This window comes from Miniopterus schreibersii (genome assembly GCF_964146895.1).
Source record: "Miniopterus schreibersii genome assembly, chromosome: 11".
NCBI lineage: Eukaryota > Metazoa > Chordata > Mammalia > Chiroptera > Miniopteridae > Miniopterus > Miniopterus schreibersii.
The window spans coordinates 58239114-58261067 of record NC_138111.1 but is presented as its reverse complement, the minus strand read 5'-3'; the positions used below and the strand labels follow the sequence as shown (position 1 = coordinate 58261067).

Sequence of the window (21954 nt, the reverse complement as noted above, 5' to 3'; positions counted from 1 at the left end):
ATGTTTCTCTCTCTCACTGATGCCCCCCCACCTCCCTCCCTTCATCTCTAAAATCAGTAAACACATCCTCAGGTGAGGATTGGAAAAAAAACACGTACAAGTTTCCTGGCCTGTGCTTTGTGCTCTCCACTCCTCTCTGCCATTTTAGTCATTGCTCTGGCGAGACTTTCCCTGGATGTGCTCTTGCCTGGCTCTGCCTTCACACCTTCTCTGATGGTCACAGTCCCTTTCCCCCCTAAAAGCTGGATGCCTTCTCTCCTCATTCTGATTATTTGACTCTTAGACTGTTCCGTACCACCCAGCTGATAACTCCACTTGTTTCATGAAGGTCTTTGCAATGGCTTTCAACCCTGGCTGCACATAATCAAACGGACGCTTTGAGAGATTCTTATTTAATAGGTCTGGGGTTGAGCCCAGGCATTGGGTGTGCTAATTGCTTTACTGATGTGTTACAAAGAGCATGTGCTTTACAGTCTGATAGACCTGGATTTGCAAGTTTTGTAGTTTTGGGCAAGTTAATATTTTTAAGCCAAACAGGGCTAAAATGACCCATTTCCTTAGGTAGTTAGGATCACATGGGAATAGTTTTGCCTGGCACACCCTAAATTAAACTTATAATAGCTACTGTCTTTCTCACTCCAGCCAACAGTGTCGTCTTCCCTTTCAAATGCCCATACTCTTTCTCACATTTGCTGTTTATATATTGCCTTTTCCCCATGTTTGAATTTATGTCTTTCCTGTTAGGATGTGTTTATAGGGCCAAGGTCCTCAATGATGTTTTATTCCATTGTGTGCTTAAGTAAAAGCATACCTCTCAAAATATATTAGACATGAAAAGCTTCCAAAGAGAAGTAGATGTACAGCATCAAAATTCTTTGAATAGAAAAGTAAACTGGGTCATGTCGGTGTCATTTTAAAATTTCAGTGGCTTAGATTTTTAAAAGTCTTGTCTTTTTTCCCCCTTGTCACTAAAGACTATTATGTTACTGAAACCACTGCAAGATTCCTGCTAATATACTTTAGGAACACTTATGTCTTCGTTTTTTGCCTTAATAGGTTTCTAGTCCTATCTTTACCTGAAATTTAATGATTTCCCCCAAGCTGCTTATAACTTTAGGGTAACTTTTCTGAGTGGTATAGTCTATCTCCACTGATAAAGGGCAAATCAACACCAGTTGAAGGGAATAACTATTTTTAAAAGGATGGGTTTCTGTTGAACTGCATTTTTTCTGGGGAGGGTAAAAGAGACTCTCTTCCTCAAAGCTCCCATCTTCTGGTATGTCAGTAATTACCTTTGGATTGTCATCATTTTAGCAGTTCAGGGTTCATGTATATTTCTAAATCATTCATGTCTTATAAATCTTGGTATGAAGTAAGCCACTATCCAAGTTCCTGGCCTGGAATAGCCAGAGCTATATAGTTCGTCTCTATATAAATTAGATCTTTATTGCTTTGATAAAATTAGGTAATAAGGTTTTACTTTTCTTGAAGTTCACCTTGGCTTTCCCAGTATATGTGTTTTTAGACTGCCTTTCTTTTTCCATGTTACCTTTAGAGCACATGATGTGGGTTTTCACAGCAGTTCTCCTGGAAGGTGACTTTTCTTTAGTAACAGAGATAAATGCTCTGGTACAGACAAATGTTTCTGATGTCCTTGGGAAGATTTAGAAATCTCTCAAGTTCAGCAAGCTTGAGACAGTTAGTGTCCAAAATAGAGCGTAGCATCCATGAAGACCAGCAAGGCTGTTCCTCCAGCAGGTCAGTCAGCATTCTGGGAGAATTCCTGTCCAGGGTGACCCCATCCGGTGACTGTCGGGGACATCAAGGGTCTGGAATTCTTAGTTACTGTTCCTTTCCTGGGATGGTAAACTAAGTGAAAAGGCTGAGATAAGTCTCCTTCGAGTGGGACCCAGTTTTGCATCAGTTCTATGCAGAATTCCATGAACTGATTATTTTTTCCATTATATTCTTGCTCCAGTTTTAACCTGTTATTCTTCTCGGGCTGTACCTGGTCATACTCTATAGAAATGTGTGTTTACAGGTTGACCTGCACCTTGAGCAGCTGCTGATTGGCAGAATAGGTCCTGGTTTCTGGGTTACAGCTGATTAGTACCTGCAGTGGGAGTTTTGGGTTAACCAGACGTGAGGCAGTGAGGGATGAGTTATATAGTAGCTCCAATGAGAAGGGCTTTCCCTCTTTGTTATATATTTGTTCCCACACTATTTGTAAGAAAGTATAATGTAAGACTTGGAAAATATGTAATTAAAAATTAAATGTTTCTATTTGACTATAATTGACTTCTAAGAAAAGCTGTAATAACTTAAAATATTCTAAGTCCTTTTTTGTCTTGTAGGAGACAGAATTGAATTCATTAAAATTCTCAGTTTATAATATTTTTTGGTCTCTACATGGGCCCTCTGCTGAATAATATTCAATTGTGGGAATGTATGACTGTTTGTCCGTGTATCTTCCTTCCTGTTTATCTTCCTTGATAAAGATTGGAGTATTTTCTTTTTTTTTGCTTTAATGAACAGTGCTGTTATGACTTCCTCTTAGTGATTCTCCATGTTCTCCCCCATTCTCTCTGTAATAATTGTTCCTCAATGTTTGTATTTCTCAGGCAAGTACAATAAAAAAAAAAGTGTATATGGGGGCAGGGAACTGATAGGTTTGCCTACTCTGTTTCGACAAGGAAAGGTATTTAAAAACATCTGGCAGAATCTCTGTTATCACTGTCATTTCCTGGATGCTTAGACACACAAAAGTAGGATGCTCATAATTTCAGAAGTGAAATTGAATGTACTATATATTTCACTTTGCGCAAAACTCGCTACAATTTTCATTTTGTCCTGAACCAGGAAAGATTAGTCCATAGCATCTAGTGAAGTGCTTGGCTCCGTGAGCCTGAAATCTGCTTATTTTCCCTACAGATACTATGTTCCTTGTACTTTGCCAATTTACTGAGCTCTGATTTTCCAAATGAATTTTCTGATTGAAAAGCCCAATGGGCAGTGTGGAGTAATTAATGGGAGCTAATAGGCTTGGGCCTCACCTTTGTCCCTACCTAGTTCAGTGACCCAGAGCCAATGTCTGGGCTTTGTTTTCTTCATTTGAAAAAAGGAATGGTTAATCTGGATGGGTTTTAAGATTTCTCTAGGTTCTTAGTGTTCCATAATAGTAAAATTCTGCTTACTGGGCTTCCACATTCTGTGTGTACTGCTTCCCTAGGAAGGGACCCCTCAGGGCACAGGATGTATCTTACTCACTGTCCCCTCCACCCCCACAGCACCTGGCACGTTGCACGGTGCCATCCCCTCCCTCCAGAGACCAACTCTTACGTATATCTAAACATGTTCCTTATCTTTAGGTCTCAGTTTAAATGTCATTTTCTCTAGAGAGGCCTTTTGTGATCACCCGACCCATGTAATCCCCATACATTTTTATTTAAAAAAATTTTTAAAATATTTAGTTTGTCCGTTTTGCTTATTTAGTATCTGTCTCTCCTGAGTGCCTGCCCTGTGGCCTGTCTTAGTAGGCATTTATGAAGTGGTTGAACCCATGCCTGGCTCATCCCCTGTTTGAACGTATGACCATGGATAAGCTAGTGCATATGCCCTTTCTCTGTTCTGTCACCCAGATATAATCCCTGCTTCTCACATTTGCCAGATTGTGTCCTGTGCTGTGGCTTTTTCTGCATGTGTCCCGTTCTTTGCTAGACACCAAGTGGGAACTCCTGATCTGAGTCCTTGTACCCAGCACAGTGCACGTGATAGGACATGCATGCTAGAATGAATGTGAATGCCTTTGTCTTTCGTGTGTGTTGATATTTGAGGCACATCTATTTGTCCCGTGTCCTTTTAGTTGTGACTTATGCCTCATTAGAGAGCTTTATCTCAGAGGATACCTGATGCCTTTGATTTAGTAACGGACTCCATTCTTTTCAGGTTGGTGTATGGCCACTTTGTAGTTGTCCATTATGGTACAGGCCTGTCTTGTTGTCTGAAGTTGTGTGTTTCTTCAGTAAACTTCTTTGGTTTTGCTTGTAGTCACTCCATTTAAGTGGGCCCTGGGTTGTAAGCCAAGATCTTGCTTTCTTCCATCCTTGGCATGTTGAGCGTTTTTTTATGTTCACTTTGTCTATTTTTATTTGAGCAGTAAAGGTTGACAGATGAGATAAGGATAGTTCTGCCCAGTGGATCATCAGGGAATGCTATGCCTCCATCTTCTTGAGCATAGAGGTTGGCTGCCTTTCCCAGGTATTGGAATAAGTTTCCAGGCAGTTTCTGCTCTTTCGAGGTATGAGTTACTTGGATGCATAGAAAATGAGATGGGTTGTCTCCCTCTAGCCAAATATGTACCAGTTAGTTTCTTGGGATATTTGGAAACCCAGCTGAGTTCTCAAATGGGAGAGGGGGTGAGGGCCCTTTGAGGAGCTGAGATGAGAAGATAGGAGGGAAGGAAAGGGCTGAGAAGATATGTACGACTGGAAGAAATTTGGCGGCCTCCAGCTTTTCTTCCTAGTCTTACTCTCCACCCCTCCGGTGCCACCATCACTGTCAGTGCTCTGGTTTCCTTTGTCAGTTATGCCTTCCTCTTGCGCCCAATTCTATTTTGTAGGCTTGAAAGTTGTTTCTTTACCAGTAAGTTCAGGTAGGATTGCCTCATCAGCAGACCATGATCTTGTGGTACGGCGCATACTAATCATCTTCAGGGGTAATTTTAGTTCATAGTTCTAGCTCTTCAAAATGGCCTCATCTCTTAGACGTCTTCAAGAATGCCAGGCACTTCTTATTAATGGCAGGTTAGTCGGCTTGTTGACCATGCTGTGACCCTGTGTTGAGCACTGTGCTGGGCTCTGAGCAGATGTCTACCATGCACTTTAATTATGAATTATTGAAGGATATCTGTAGTGTATGATTCTTAAGTTGGCATCTGAACACCACCGTCAGCTATTTAGCAACAAAGCTTTTTTGAATCAATGTCTGCTTAAACATTTTTATGTTAAACAGCCTTTACTCAAATAGACTATTCTGTCTGCTGTGGTGGTTTAAATATTTGGTACTTGGTACTTAGTATACAAGAGTATTTGGTCTGCTTGCAGGTAAGTTTAAGGTAGAAAATGGCCCTGTTTTTGGCTGAGTGAAGAAAGTGCACCCTAACCTCCACGCAGGAGTGTGTATGTGTTTCTTTGTTAACTTGAATTTCCCAAGTTACGTTGATTGTAACAGCTTGACTTTAGCATAAATTAGAAATGCTGTTAGAATGAGACCCTGATAGCAGAAAACAGTTCTCAAGGTTAGGGTCTGAGAAACAATACTTTATATAGGGTCTTACAATTTTTATAAGGTACTCTTTTATCTATTATTTAACTTAACTCTTATAAAAACCCTGTTTGCTAGTCATAGTGGGGAAAATCTACATACTTTATAGATGAGGGAAGTTACTGAGGTTAAAAATTTGTCAAAGATCACAAAACTACTAAGTAACACAATCTGGACTGGCAGCCAGCTTCTTTGGTTCATGTGGACTTTTACTCTGTTCCCGTATCCTCATTAGTTGTCTGTTTGACTAGGACCTTGATGTGAAGGCTTAAACTCCAAATTTCCCTTGCGTGCTATGAAGTACTGAGACCTGTTTTTTCTTGACCTTGATTTATCTGCCATCTCTTAACTCTTCTGAAGAAGTGAACTGAAGCCTTCATTTTACTGCAAATGAAAGCATTTCATTCTCATATTTCAGATACGGGAAATAGGAGCTGTACTTGGGAGCTGCTGTGTGTCACACATGATAATTTTGATTTGAGTGCTGATTTCTGTTATCTTGGCCCCTAATCAAGAATAAGAATGTTGGTGTGGGCCAACATAATTAATGATGTGAGCTAAGAGCCATACTTCTTCTTTGATATTTATGTATTCTAGAGTTTAACTTTTATAAGGGCATAGTAGATGGGCCAAAAATATGAGAAAGTGATAATACAAGGATGCATAAGGACTTAATACTTATAAACTTTTATCAAATGGTGGGCATTTAATATGTAGAAATCTTTTTTTCTAATTTTGTTATGCTGAAAACTTACCTTAAGAGTTAATTATAATTGGTGTCAAGGGAAGAACATAAATACTTGTCAGTGTTTATATTTAAATAAAATGGGAGAATTTCAGATTCTTTTAGAATCTTATACACTAGGTTAGTAAACAAATGGGAAATGATGATTATAGTGTACTGCTATTTAATGCCACATGTGGGTCTGTCCCCAGTTTACATGTTATAATACAACCCTGGGAGAAGAGAGAATCTCCTTGTGTTACATCTGAGGTTTTGCAGAATGGGCAGTGTGTTTTGCATGGTTAGCACCCTATACCCCCTTCCCTCATAATAGAGATTGGAAATTCATGAGAAATTTTTTAAAAGGAAAATTACCATGGGTTCTGAAAAAAATAAAAATAAATCAGTAGCATTAAAGTAATACTCTGCAACCTTAAAGACTTGCAGTTGATAGAGAATAATTTAACGTGTCCTATATCAAAACCCTCGATTTTGGAGTTCCTCGAACCTTTTATTTTTAGCTGTGGCTTTTTAGTTAATGAGAAGAGGTGAGAAGTATCATTTTCTCCTAGTCTCTGTCTGAGATTCTGGAAACTTTCCATGCTGAAAGACATCTCAGTTCAGGAGAATCTTGGGAGACCCTTGGTGTTGCCTGCCCTTGGTTCAGGCCTCTTTTTCTAGAGAATAGCAGAGAATGGTGAGTTAATTATCTCAGGATTTTAACCAAGTTGTAATTACTCTGGCATTGCCAAATGGACCTAGGGACAGTTGGGCAGTACTTTGAAAACTTACACCTGAAACAAAATAGCAATTTCCAGGCTTTGGGAGGATGCATTGGGCCTTCCTCTAGTGGTTCCTTTCATTGGCCACCTCCCCGCAGGAGCCCCTGCTGGTGAAGCAGCCAGTCTGGGGCCCCGCCCTGTCCAGACAGGTTTTCATGGGGGCCTATTTGGTGAAGCTGAAGCGGCAGGAAGCGTGTGAAGTAAGACCTCTGTTTTTACACTTTTGTCCCTACTTACACTGTTCTGCCTCAAATGTGATTTTGATTGGTCCTGACAGACGGTTTTTAGAGAGTTTGATCTTGGAGTTTGTTTATATTAAGGGCTTCTGGTATAATGTAAGATGATTTTTTACTTTTGTGTGTGCTGGTGCCCTGTCCCCCCACCCCCCCAGACTTGGAGATTAAACACTTAATAGATCTCTCCCCTTCTTTCTGGTATCAAAATATTTACTTAGGACCCGATTGGCTTTCTCCTCAGAAATACTTAAATACAAATACTTAATTCGTTGTTGACAAGCTGGCTTTTGAGTCCCGACCCGGGTAGTGCGGTGAGCCAACTTGGACCTCATTTTCCAATGAGTTGAATGTATGTGGCCGTCATATTAAGATTTAGAGTAACACAGAATTGATGCTTTTTTTGCTTCATTCTATGTTACGGTTACTTCTGGGAATATTTCATAGACGATTAGGCCTAAAATTAAAGATCCTGAGTTTAGATGGATATGATATGTCAAAAGTAGTTAAGATTGATTCACCCCCACCTCAGCCCATCACTAGTTGTACCTCTGTGCTGTATCTGCAGTGACATTTTCAAGCATTTTGCACTAGGAATTCTTGTTTCTATCCCTTCACTCACACGTCAGTACCCTGGTCTCCTGCACCTCTTCTGCCACCGTGGTAGAAAAGCCATGCACCCTTCAGCGTGTTTGACCTTTGGGCTGTGATGTTTCATGTGAGATCCAGCCCTTGCAGGAACCGGGGCATTCAGGCAAAGGAGTAAAGCCGGTATTAGGAGCACTGCAGAGAATCTGCTCCATTCAAAGGGCAGCCTGCTGGCTAATAGCTCTGTGGGAATGTGGACTCTGTTGCCAATCTCTCTGCTTTTTACTTACTTTTTAAGGAGAAGCCAGTAATGTTTTTAGTGTTGTTCCTCCTCCCCCCATAAATGTGAAATTGCTAAATTGGTAAAGTTTTAAATGTTGAACATAATTTTTAAAAAAAGACATTGGCTAGACCAAATAACACCGTTTCAGACTAAATCTCCCCTCTGGCTCCCAGTTGAGACTCAGCTGGAGATGTTTAGTGTTCATCACTTGGCTGCTTGTATAATCTATCTCTTGGCCCTCCTCTAAGAGGCATGTGTGTGGATTATTTAAGCAGAGCCCATTGTTGTCTTTTAATTTTGTTTTTGGTTTTATTAACTGTGGTTGTCAGATTCCACCATTTACTTGAGTGCATAATACTTACGGTAACTTTTGACTCCCTCCCCTCTTACGCTCCCTCTTTTCCCAGTTTTCCTTCCTGCTGACCTGTTGGGTCTCATTAGGTATGTCATGAACTTTAAACCACGGAAAATGTTGCAAGTGGCCACTGGGATGTAGATGCTGAATAGGTATTTGTTAATGTGTAGTCAACCGTGACAGATAAATAAGAGGATTCATTCGTTTGTATTTTGGTCAGTTTTCAGGATGGGAGGCCAACTTTTAGACTCAACAAGTTAAGAATATGGGTCCTTTTCAGTTAGAATGGAAGTTACTTTGGGAACTACTGCTGTGTCTTGGCCGGTGATGCGTAGTAATTGTTGTTCTTGATCTGATAGCAGTGACATCCACTCTAACGAGTGTTCCAATGCAGTGGGAAGTTTTCTCTGGTCTGAACTGACTACTCCTGCTTCTGTCTGGATGATTCCGTTCCCCCATCTTTGCTCTTGCTCCCCTCCAATTAGAGAATGAAAAATAGTCACCTGATTCCCGAACTGAGTTCTAAGTCCCTAGGTCTTTGTTGTGAATCCTGGGTGTTAGCCTGACAAAAGAGAAATTTCACAAAAGTGTGCTTGGTGGGGGTGCTAAGAGTACAGAAAAATTACATTTCTAAACCATTCTGCTTTCGTTACGTGATGGTTCTCAACCGGAGGATCAGAACCAAGCCAAGGAACTCTTCAAATATGGCTAAGAAAGAACACTTGTGTAGGTCTCTGCTCTGTACAGAAAGAGTGAAAAATTGGGCTTTGGCACTAGAGCCTCAAGAGTGGCTTAAGAGGCCCCCCCCCCAATGCATTTGAGATAAAAGTAGTAGATGACGGTAAACGTTTCTTTTAGGCCGATCTGAAATAGAGTGCGGTCATCACTGCTGTAGTCAAGTGTATTGCCTGTACACAGTAGGTATTTTCTGAAAGTCCTGTCACTGGTAAAATACTGTGTATTTACTGCCAAGCGATTTATGTGTTAAATCTACTGTATTGAGGGGTTATTTTAAAGAAATGTACTCTTTATATGGCATCGTAGGAAATGGACACCAAGAGACTCCTAGCAGTCCACAGTCAGAAAAAGTTCAGCCTTTGCTTTGTAATTTCAGATTTTTATAATGAGGCAGAAATCCAGTTTAATGTTTAAATGGGAAGGCTCTGCACAATCTCCTTTTATTCTCTGGCGCTTTAAACATTGGGAAGCAAAATGCTTCACATCTTCTCGAATATATGCCCGGGCTCAGATGTTTAAGTTAGATGTGGCAGTTTCCATAGCAGCAGTGACTTTGCCCTTTTATCTTTTACTCAGATAGTACAATTTTTAGCATAGGTCACCCAGAGAGATTGTTATCCTGACTGTAGGCTCTTAAAGACCGCCTTGCAAGCCTTTGACTTGTCTGGGTGCGGCTCTGTTCTGGAGAAGCTCCATTGGGGTGGACTGGGAGCATGTTTGGGGCATCCTTGCTTTCCTCGTGTCTAGCGCAGTGCTCCTGGTCATGTCCACTGAATCGGAGATGTTGCTTTCTTGGCCCTGGGAAGTTTCTTCCCAGCCTCTGGAGACCTTCACTGGGCTGGCAGAGAGAGGTGGTTAACATCTGGTGTGGTCTTGGTTTTTCACATGGGTGGCGAGGTTTGCTTATTTTAAACTGTGGTTTGGTGACAGTGGACCACTCCTGTCTTTCCCTCTCGCCCTTCCTTCCTGAGGCGTATGTTGTTTTAACAAAAGGCTTGTAGCTAGGAATTTTTTTTTCTTTTTTTCTGTAATGCTAATTCAACTTGAGGCCTGAGCCGATAATGTAAGAATTAGTAGGTGTATCTGGAAAGGCCTGTGTGTGTGTCGGTGGTGGGGAATGATAGCCTACTACAAGGCTACCTTCCCTGTATTAATAACCTGCGGTGACTTTGGCTCCTCCAGGTATATAGAGTTGCCATGGAAGGTTTCCCACTTGGCAGGGTATGTAAGCCACATGAAAAATCCCATAAAGAAGTGGGAATTTTTATTTTATTTTATTTTTTTACCTGCCACTTGCACTTCATGGCAATGATGCTGTTACTCCTTATGAATCTCTGTGCACGTTTCTTGCTGAGGTGCCAAAGGTGAGTGTCTGGGCTCACAGGAGCACAGAGCCTAAGTGGTCACAGGAGCTTCCCGGAGGCATTGTGCCTCCTTCTGAGTGCCTAGGATGTTTCCATTCTCAGGGGTGGAATGGTGGCGAGGCAGTTGCAGGCTGAGAACAGAGCATGAATGACAGCGGGAAGCAGTGCAGGCGTCCGCGGGGCCGCAGGGAGGTGGTTAGAGCCTCCGGTGTGCAGTGGGGAGCGGTGGGAACGGGGTCAGGTCGTGGAGCTGTTGCTTTGTAGGCGTTGTGGAGTCTGTGAAGGCCTTAAAACGAGAAATAGCTGTGGGCTGCTGACCTCCTTTTAGGTAGATCACCGTAGAGGTGGAATGGAGGTTGGATAGAGGGGCAAGGGTGGAAGCGGAGGGGGCAGCCAGGAGGCTTTACATCCAGGTTTAGCCCTGGTTTAAAAATCTCAGGTTCTCTACTTACTACCTGTATGGACTCTTGAAATTCTGAAATACTCATTTGTAAATTGAAGATATTGCACATAGCTCGTCCTGCATGAGAGGATTAAGTGGGATTTTGTTTGTAAAATATCTAGCTTGAGGACTTGTCTGGAATGAGGAATCAATACATGCTCTTCCCTACTCTCTTTTAGTGGTAGGATTCATTAAATTCTGTAAGAGGCAGTCAAATAATCTGAACCTCTTTCCTGCAGCAGAAGATACCCAAATCCTATGATTTGGTTCAGAGCGTTCAGAAGGATGTCTTAGTTATTTTTATTTCCTTTTAATTAAACATAATCTTAAAACTGGAGTGCAGGCTTAGAAAAAGAATGTTTAAATTCAGGCCATTTTGAAATTATGATGGGGGAAAACGGGAGGAGATTGTCCAGTCGTGTGGGGGTCATTTCCCTGATGTGTGAGTCCTGGAAGCTCTGACACCACGTGACACATCTCAGTGTGCATGTCATCAATCTGGAGTTGAGAGTACAGCCCTGCGTGAGACTTCTACACTTTTTCTCCCTGTGTTGTAAATGATAAATCTGAATATAAGTAGAAGGTGCCTGTATCCTCCTTGGAGTTCTTAGCAAAAGGAACACAGAGGTAGCAGTTTCTAATCTTAAATATTAAAATCCTAAGCGGCTGGGCGGCTGAGCCTGAGAATACTGAGTTGCACAGGATGGAACACACGCGCACTTGTGTGTGTGTGACGGGGGTGGCGGGGGGGTGGGGGTGTACTTTTTAAAGGAAGGTAAATTAAAATAGACAAGGCTGAAATTCTGATGTGAAACACGTAGGCTCTTGGTATCCTATATATTTAAATAGTCTTTGGAGGTCTGGGATTAAAAATTGCAGCACTCCAAGTAAAAATTCTCCTCCTCAGTCACCGCTTGTGACTGCGCGCTAAGTGCAGTTTAACGCGGCATCTGCTCCCCAGCCCGGCACAGGAGCTGACCGTCGTGGCTGAGCAAAGTCCACACGCTGCACTTGCTGCCCACAGTGTCCTCTCTACGTGTCAAGAAGCTCCCAGCACAACTCTGCGGCCTTCTTGTCCACTTAGACATGGGGGGGGGGGGCAAAGCTACGCCGGCCCCTAAAATCCAGATAAGCAGATTCTCTATGGTAACATTCTAAGAGAGGCGTCTTCCTTTGTCCGGCAGTAATGGCAGTCGCCTCTGATAGTCGCTTGGCACTGCACAATTTGTAAAATGCTTTCACAAATTACCGGACTAAATTACATGTATATACTTAAAGCTTTTACAGAACACAGACCCCTTCATCCCCTCTCCTGCTTACCAACATGGTAAATAATTCAACCTGTGGGAGATGGATATTGCTTCTCATCAACTCTTGGAAATAATGTGTGTACATATATAAATAGGATATATATATATCTACACACACACATATACGTGTGTGTGTGTGTGTATGTGTATATATGTTTGCTCATTCAAACCTTCATTGTTCATTTATACAATGGTGGCCTTGCCCCAGTGTACTTTTAGAGATTCCTTGAGCATTTATTTCAAGTGTGCTTTACCTTAGTGATATTAGGATAATTTTCCAAGTGAAAGAAGTCGGAGGGGTTGAAGTGACAGCCCTTGACAGGGAACCGAAGCATCTGGACTCCTTTTCCCCGTTAGATGGGTATCCGAGATCTGAAATTAGGTGTGCGTGCCTGCTGCGGATATCATAAGCAAAGGCCGGAGGCTAAGAAGGGCTTTTCCTGATCATAGCGGCTTCTCCTTCCTCCTTTGCAGCATTAACTCCCAAACACATTCTTAGGCAGCAGGTTAACCGGAAATTTCCTCTAGATCCTCTCCCTCAGGCCTCAGGCCCCCCTCCCCTAGTTGGAATCACTGGGACTAAAAATAACACTTTAATTGAATTCCAGTTCTCCCCGCCCCCTTCCCTCTTGAAATGCGGTAAATAACCGGGAGCTTAATTACCATAAGAAGACACAGTGGTACTTAGGTGTTTTTTCCGTAGCTGGGTGGAAGTTTAAAGTTGTCTTTTGGGGAAGGAGGGAAGAAGAGGCAGACCAAAGGAAAGAAAGTGTCTTTCTCAGTGTGAACCTTGTTTTTTTAAGAGGCTCCAGCTTTCCATTCTAAATAATTCCTAGTCATGCTTCTAAATCAAAAGTATGTATCTCTCGGGAATCTCAGGACCTTTAATATCAACTGAAAAGAAAAAATACATTTCGTAGTCCAGAGAGGAAGGAGCTGGCATCTGTGTTGATCACAGTTTACACTCCTACAGCGGACTGGGGAAGATCCTTTCCCACTCTCCACAATGTATCAATTAATTGCAAGATTTTATGTCCCAGGGCAGCCTCTCATTATTTTCAGTTTCTCTGAAGTTCAACAGAAATAAAAGTTGTCCCCCCAAAAATGTATACACATGCTTTGAATAATTATAAAGGCAGTGTTTATTAAAATACATTTCATTTCCAGAATTGAGCTATCAGCTGTGAAACGTGTGTATACATTTTTGGAGGAAACCTTGTCTGTGTAGCATTCCAGCATTATTAAGGAAATATACCTTGTTTTTCTTACGTTTTATTTTACCGACTTTATTTTGGAATAAGCTAATTGAAGTTAAACAACTGTAATTTTTGGTTTTCTATCTGTAAGTCCTGCTAAATGATAGTGAGAGAGTAACCTAACCTTAGTGGCCAAACGGAGTATTGTGGTCCTTTGTTCCCCTTGTGAGTTAAAAATGGCATCAGTGGCCATAGAACTTCTTTTATATTCCCTGTAAGACCAGGCACACTTTCTGTTGTGGAACTTGAATATGAAGGTACTTCAGTGTCTATCTATAGAGGAGCTCTGTTTTTATCCTACCTAATGAAAATACCCAACTCCTGGGATTAATTTGCGGATTTCCAATCAGTCTTTCACAATTTGCACTACCCTGAGGGGGTTCCCTTTAGCCGTGACTTTTGTAGAAGAATGCGAAGTTTATTCAGTTTCTTTGTTGATTACTACTTTAACTATCTTAATTTAGCAATTCAAATGTATCTGCCTACACCAAACAAGAACTCAGCTACAAAACTGTGGGAGTAGTTGATTTCATTCCTATTATACTCATATCCCTCTTTAGGTTCTGTAGCCAAATAATGACATGGACATTAATTAGGCCCACTGAGGCTGGAATGAAAGAATGAGGTTGGAATGATTCATTACTAGAAGGTAGTGTATTTCACCCTATAACCAAGATTTGAGTTAACGCCTGGATTAACCATCACTACCGTGGAGGTGTATAAATGGCCCAGGTGAAGAATATAGATTTTAAAGTTTGCTTCCCTTTCGCAAAATGTAACTTATTCTCATTACTTTTCATCTGCTTTGTTTTTAAACCTTTGGGGGCGACTTTGAGGTACTTTCTTATTTTGCATTCTGACAGCTTTAATGGGGCTTCATAGGTTACAAATCAGTTTCTGAACACCATACTCTGTTGAGTAGTTGCGTCTTTTAAATTACTCCGGTGGTTCAGAAAATTTACATTTGCTATTAAACGAATCGCGTGCTGAATTCTTCTTGGTTTAATATAAATTCAGGTTTTCATATGTTGGGTTTCTTTAAAAAGATCCTTTTATTGTCTTTGACACGGCAAGCTATTTCTTCGCTGACGTTCCTTGTATTCTTAGTGCCCGGAAATTAATAAATGCTTTGGTGCTTTGTCTGAATGTGAGCAGTCGGAATCGAAGCCGATTTCTTGATAATGGATTTGAACAGCTTACGGAGGTAATTAAAGTAGCACATTAGGAACAGGTTTCCTTCTGGGCCTGCTCTGCCCGTCCGATGCCTGGCTGGTTGGAGTCACCCTCTTCCGACGCCCTGATTGCTGCGGCTGTTTCTCCACTGCTGCGTGCTCCCAGAGTGGCCCAGGCCTCCCACACGCCACACAGCGATTTACTTTCGCAGGAGCGACTCTTGTGCTCAAAACCTTTTGGTGATTTTTCCTTTCTTACAGCGGCCTCTTGATGGGGTTTAGGACGCACTGCCCCCAAATACGGCACCTCGGCACGGGGACTGTCTTGCTGACTGTCTTTAGCTGAAGGGGACTGAGAAGACAGCAGGCGCAGAACGTGCACTTTGCCCTCCCGCTCCCTCCCTCCCTCCCCTTCCCTGAAACCGGTCCTGAAACTCCTTGTTCCAGGACATTCTTACCACCAGAGAAGGGGATTCAGGGCCCAGAATGCTGCACCGGCCAGCCTTACTAAACTCATCTTACTAAGGCTTCGTCACCTACTATCCCTAGCCCGGGCCCTTTTATTTTGTCAATTCTTCAGAAATTTGTCTGAACGCTGTAAAAGCTTCCTGCTCGGATCACCTCTTTGGGTCTTCATTTTCTTGTGAAGGGCCCATGTATATGTAAAAATTCGATACAACTTATGTGCTTTTCTCCTGTTAGCTTGTCTCCGTCAGCTTAGTTTTCAGACCCAGCCAGGGACCCTAAGATTTTCGAAGAAAACTTGCTCCTACCCCCTCTGCCTCCAAGACCCCATGTCGTCTGGCCTCAGAAGGACTGGCCTTGGAAAGACTATAGTGTGTCTGGAGGAGCCACATGGACCAAGAGACAGAAATGTCAGCATTCGCTGCCAAGGAACATGTCCCCTCTGTCTCCTGAAGCTGTTGGGCCCTTGTTAGCCGCAGGGCCCAAAAGCTGAGTTGGACAAAGGCTGAGGAATCCACAGAGCAGGCCAGGTGGCTAAAACGGTGTGGGGATGGGGCAGGGAGTTGACAGAGGTTCTAGGATGGAGGAAATCCCGTGACCTGTCACGCCACAAACCTTTATAATTTTAGGAACCACAAAGCAAAGTCAAGAGCTTTAAAGAAAACAGACTAATGGCTGATACCTGTAGCCGGCGGGTCAGCCCCATGATTTTAGGGCTTGGCTGATTCTTCAGTTGCTTAATTCCGTGAAGCTGAAATGTGTCCCGAAAACGCCATTTTGGTGGGAAAGATAGAATACTGTTCTGCAGGAGCGGTGTCTGCTCGATAGATGACCCCGTCTTGGCTTATCCAGCTCTCACCTGTAGGCTCTGATGGCTTCGCTGGTTATGTCGAGTGCTTTAGGCCCCTGCCCCGAGGCCCCCAAAGGAGGGTGCTTTTTGGCCAACCTTGCTGTCTTTACTTAGGTAGGTTCTGCTCTTAAACTTTAGAGACGGGTGACATCTTTGTGGTCAGAGGAAAGGCTTTGCCCTGTACCGTGCTCCTCAAGGGATCGAGAGCCCTCTTGCTGCACATGAGTGTCCAGACTAAGGTCGCTTTACCCAAGTCGGGGCCTTTCCCTGGGAGAGAGATTCTTGCCGTTGACCTTAGCCCTGATTCTTCTAAGAGCTGTTCTCTTTGATGTCTGCTTAAACTTTATAGTTTGTATTAAACTCAAACCATTTGAAATTAAATTCATAACTTCATTAGGATGCATTTTTAATCATCTTTTTGTCAAAATCTGTTTGTTTTCACATATACTTTTGCTTCTGCCATTTTTCTCAACTCTGATCCAGATTCCGGATGCCACGTCTCCATAACCCTGCTGGTGGGAGGCTCAGAGCACATTTGTACCATGTTTTTGGATTTGTCTTGGCTTCTGTCTTTTTTGTACTTGGCAAGTTGGCATGTTAAGCTCTCAGGAAAAAAAAATACACAAAGTGGGCCCTGGTGGGTGTGGCTTAGTTGGTTGGAGTGTTCTCTTGAGCCACTGGAAGGTTGCGGGTTCCACTCCTGGTCAGGGCACATACCTAGGTTGTAGGTTTGATCTCCAGTCGGCATCTGATCTATGTGTCTCTCTCACATTGATGTTTCTCTCTCTCTCTGTCTTCCTCCCCCCTCCCTTTCTCTCTTCCTCCCCTTTTCTCTTCCTCCTTCGCTCTCTCTAAAATCAATTAATAAAAAGTAAAAAAAAAAAAGTACACAAGTGGTCACCCAAAGTAGTTTCCTTTGTTATGCCATTTAACAAGAATTTGGGTGTCAGTGCCTAAGGAGGGCTGATGGAGTGTGCAAAAAATTGAAAATACGCTTTCATAATTCTCTCTGGTTTGAAATACTTGAGATGGGGTAGGAAAAATAAGCTACCAATGCATGCAGTTAGGGAGGTGATTGCCCTTTCATGCTCCAAATTTTTTACAGGAACTGTTCTTGTCCTTCCCTCAGTTTTTGAATGCTTGGTCTCTACAAACCCCTGAAATGGATGTGGGGTGGGTATGGCTGGAGGCCTTTCAAGGAGATGGAACCTCATGAGCAGAGCCAGAGAATGTGTGTCTTTGAACATACTGCAGCGTCTGAGGAACATGGAGTGGCTCAGATTTTTAGCTACTTGAATAAGTGGGCTTGTAGAGGATCTCAGATATTTATACTGTTCATGCTGAGTAGTTTGTACTTAATTTGATAGGCAGGAGTGGGGGGTGGCTATTGAGGATTTAGGAAAATCCATCTGGGAATAGTTTTAGTGTGTATTAGAATGACAAGGAGAACCTTTTGGGAGGCTGGAATTCAGTGGTCCAGGTGGGAGGTGAGGACCCAGATCAGAATGGTAACCATGGCAACGAAGAGACCAGTGCAGACAGACCTCACCAGAGGATGTGCAGTTGCCCTTTCAGCATCCTGCTATGCCTTGAACCCTCAGAGGTCTGGTCCCCATATAAGGTGGGTCTAGGTCTTAGAAACCTCCATTGCAGATAGGTACCCAATGAGAATTCTCAGAATATATTTAGGATGTTTTTTATTAGCCGTCTCTTTTGTTTGGTGGCTGTCTCCTAGAGGTTTGAAAATAACAAAGAAGCTTTTGGAATTTTTTATTGGAAAGATTGGGAAATAGGAAGTTTTCCTTTTCTCTCATGTAACCGTAACACTGTTAGCCCCAGATTCGAGAAATCAAGCAATAGCTTTGGTTTCCTAAAATCTATTGTAAGAAACTTTAGAAATTAAAGTACATAGAGGGCCATTTAAGTAAAAGGGAAAACAATTCAACTTAAAATGTTTCTATAGCTCTATGGAAGTAAACTGTGTGAGTGTGAAAACATAGAGGTCAGCCCCCTCCTCCCAATAAAATCGTGCCACACCAAACACAGCACCTCCTCATTTCCTCTCGGAGCCCAGGAAAGTTTAGAATATTCTAGATTGATCTATGCTAAAGTGCCTTTTCATAAATTATTGCACAACAGGAGAAAAAGCAGTCTCAATGGGCACAATTGATGTCAGAATTGAGACGTGAACATATATTGAAACATTTTTTCCAGCCTTAAAATTAATGGTTTTGTGTCGTTGGAATACGGCCTTTTTTCCCTTTCCAAAGAGTTTTCAGAGCCAGTAGAATCTATAAATAGTGCACAGCCCGCTTGTCTGTGGTAGATTGAGTAGAGCAGAATCGCCTGTCCTTAAGTGAAGGGGAAGTAGCTTTACATTTTTAGTAACTGAATTGTTGGCCAGCATAAAGGGAAGGGCCATGTGAGCAACTTATTTATAACTTCCCATAAAGGTATGTGTCTGCCTCAAGCGGAGAGACTGTCTGGGGTGCTTGCAATGTAAAAGTGCAGAAGAATCATTTTCCATACACAGCTTCCCCTGGCTAGTTGGTGCAATAAAGTGATTGTTCGCATCCCTGGGGCTTTCAGAAAGAGGGGTGTCAGTAGATTAGCTCATTAGTGTCCCTTTCTCCTATGGATACAAGGGACTGAGGCCATTACATTGGAATCTGTGGTTTTATGTACTGAAGAAGGTTCAGATACTAACTCCCGAGGGTATTCGGGACATAAATTTAAGCCTGGTTTAACCTGTTGGGTGTGGTCCTCCACCTGTCCTACCTATGCAGTCTAACCACAATTAGGTTATTGTCAAAATATTTCATGGGTTTAAAAGCACTTTATTTTTTCACAGGTTCAGTTCAATGATAAGTTTTTGTGTTTTATTTTTTTAAATAAAGAACATAGAATCAGACTGAATTCTCTTGGTAATAGTGGGAGAAGGGAAGAAGAAAACATTTTCATGGCATCCTGCGAAGAGTATGTTTAAACCCTTCTGGTAGGTGCCAGAAAATGGAATCCATTGTTACATGCTGTGAATGTCATCACTCCCATCGGGTAAATCACAGCCAGATTTAACTCTAAGGATGACGTTTTTATAGTCATAAGTACGCCAGTAAAAGCTGTTTTTTGGCCCCCCTTTATTACTCATTGTTTGTTTCAGAGACTGAGTTTTTCTGAATATTATGTTGACCGTTTAAATCATCTGCGTATAAGGCTAAAGGGTAAACTTTGGCTTTCGTGCCAATACCGGTGGCTTGGTTTAGTATTTGGGCAAGTTGTAATAAGTGGTGAATGGCCCATTAACTATATTGGAGGCCTCATAGCAGCACTAATTTCAAATCGTGCTGGGTTTACAATTTACATATTAAAAAATGTTCACTTGATTTCGTTCAGGGACAAAGCTGACATCCTATATAAGCATTACTCCAAACAATCCTATTTATTGGTCCAATTATTTCAATTGAAGGATGCTGGTTTACTGCCTCTTAGTATATGTGAGCAATTCTCAGAGAGACTGTGGCAGAATAACCTCACAGGGTTCCGATTTACTTTTAATTTTCAGTCCCAGGATTAAGGATCATTTATAGTATAATGTAACATTGTGGGCAAATACAGCTTCTCTTAATGCCCTTCTGATATTTTGGGGAAAGAGTGCTTTTATGCAAAGCGTTCACTTATGAATTGCATGACTGCCTTTCTCGCTATAAAATTTCATTCACATTTCCTCCCTTCTCCCACATCCATAAGACATAGGACAGCATGCAGTGTTTTTTTTCATTTTATTATCATTTAAAAATATTTTTTTTTGAGATGTGGTTTAAGGTAGTTCTTTGGGATAGATGCCAAGGTAACTAGTTAATACTGTTTTGAAATCAGGCTCTTAATTTAAAATGCTTAATTTGTGCAAGAAAACGACATGTTAAAATGAATTTGGAAAGATTAGATTGGAATTGCCTCAAATTCAATTAAGCCACACTGCATGGACGTGCTGGGAATATTAATACAATCACTGTAAATTTTGTACAAACTGATCTGTTGCATTACCTTGCTCATCTAACATACGGTACTTTTTGTGTCCATATTGCAGACGGCAACTCCAAACTAACATGGCAGTCAGACTGTGTGATGTGGCTTCTCTGCTTAGAAGTGGTTCGTGGGCAGCAGAGCCTTGGACTGGGGTCTGTGGGATTTTCCTTAAATTCTGTAGGCTGCTTTTTCTTAGCATGTTGCAGGAGTGCTGAGGCCATACCAAACACTTGAACTTCTCATTTGGGCCTACTAATTATTCTTACATTCAGCCTATTACGGTATGGCCATCGTCAGGACTTAAAGCACATTGCAATTTTAACCCTAGTGGTGGATGTAGCATCAGAACCATGCTTTTGTCTCTAACTTCTTACAATCTAAATTAGGATTTAGCGCAGACTCAAAGAGTGACAAGCTTTTTTAAAACAACAACAACAAACAAAAAGTTTTGGTATGGTCTGAATACTAAGTTACCGTAATTCTTGACATTCTGTTTACTATGTATTTTTTTGGTTACTCAATTTTTGAAGTTATTCACAATTCCTGATGCTCAAAAAAAAAAAAAAAAAAAAAATTATTGAAATTGTAAATCTGGCTGGAAATTATTTGCCCAGTAACTGTTGAAAGAGTTTGCATTCTGTGAACAGTTGTGTTGAGCCTATCAGTGGAATATGCATTATTTGTAAAATATAGCACATTAGTATCATTTTATTCTGAGCAGATGGTCCTATAGCTGAGCGATGCTGTAATTTTCAGTGCACACAGCCTACTGCAGCTGTTCACTTGAATGTTGGCTTAGGAGCTCATTCTTGCCACCTGAACATGGAAATAAATGTGCAATTAAGTGAGGAATGTTTGTTGTCCTTGCTAAACCCTGCTAATTTCAGTCAGTGAACACTTTATATTTAAATGCCATCCCAGTGAGCTTTAGTCCAGATCTCCTGTTTGGGGCTCACCTAGTTTCCACACATACGTAACCCTAACTTTTGAATAGCGAGTTGTTTTTATTGGCCTTGGCCTCTCTCATCTTGCAGCTCATTATTTGCATAACTGCCGGGCAAAGGTTAATCCCACAAAAATTTTTGCTGTGGAAAGTGACCCACAGCTAATATTCTACAAACTGGAACAGTTACGCTTTATTAGGAAATCTGAAACCTCCTTTCTCAGTTTCAGATAAATTTGTTAATTATAGGAAAATGCATATCTTGAATTGTGTCAGATTTTTTTCGTACCGGTTTCCAAAGGTTTCTTTATTTTTCTTTAGTCCTTTAAGCATTCCCTGAGAATACTTGTCCTAGAGATGTCCCATTTCTTTGAAAAGGAAATGAAGTCACGGAGGGGCTGTGGGCTGTTTGGTATTTCATAGGTACTCTGGATTTGTCTCCTGTTTTTTATCATGCGAGCACTGATTCTTGTCCTGCCTGACCAGCCTCAGCCTGGTCAGTCCCACTCTGTCTTCTGCTGCCTTCTTTTGTAAACATCTCTTGCAGCAGAGATTTCTTCCTATATGCTTATGCACTGTTGTGCCCTTTTATTTTTCCTAGGCAGTATGTTTTTAAAAAGACTTTTTTTCCCCTCTTTTCCTGCAACACTCTTTCCCTCTACTTTGCTTTTTAAATTTTGTCTCAGATTCTTTGCTTTTTATATATTAAAACTACCCTAAAGCTAGCATCTCATGAGTTCAGAATTGTCAATTTTGAGAAGTCGTTTTTTGGTGAGATGAGACACCGGTGTATTGGATAAACTAGAAGGATAATCCTTTCAGCGATGCTTTGGTTTTTGGATTCCCCCACAGTCTTGGCCATCCAGAGTAGATAGCTATTGAAAAATGGTTTTAGAAAATTTGGGGCTGTGGTTGTGATGCTTTTGCTCAAAGAACATAGCATTGATTTTTTTTTTTAGGAAATTAGATCCAAATTTTCTTATGTGATTTTTAGAGTAGCCTGAACAGTTTGAGGCCATTTCCCCAACTCTGCTGTTGATCCTGTATTTGGAGTTTATAGATGCATTTCAACAGGCTTATGTGCTCAATTGAAAATTCCTT

The 21954-nt window shown here is 41.6% G+C and overlaps 1 protein-coding gene across 15 annotated transcripts in view; it reads left to right on the top strand.

The window, feature by feature from the left end:
• The window catches only part of ELAVL2 (ELAV like RNA binding protein 2), a 126320-nt gene that overhangs the window by 34958 nt on the left and 69408 nt on the right, over window positions 1-21954 (top strand). For 8 of the 15 annotated variants that reach the window (XM_081152340.1, XM_081152331.1, XM_081152344.1 and 5 more), the window contains exon 2: window positions 19972-20062. The exons of the other annotated variants lie outside the window; for them this stretch is intronic. In XM_081152340.1, coding sequence (XP_081008466.1) covers window positions 19991-20062 — 72 coding nt within the window. In that variant the 5' untranslated portion in view covers window positions 19972-19990. The remainder of the gene's footprint in view (window positions 1-19971; window positions 20063-21954) is intronic. 15 annotated transcript variants of the gene reach the window in all.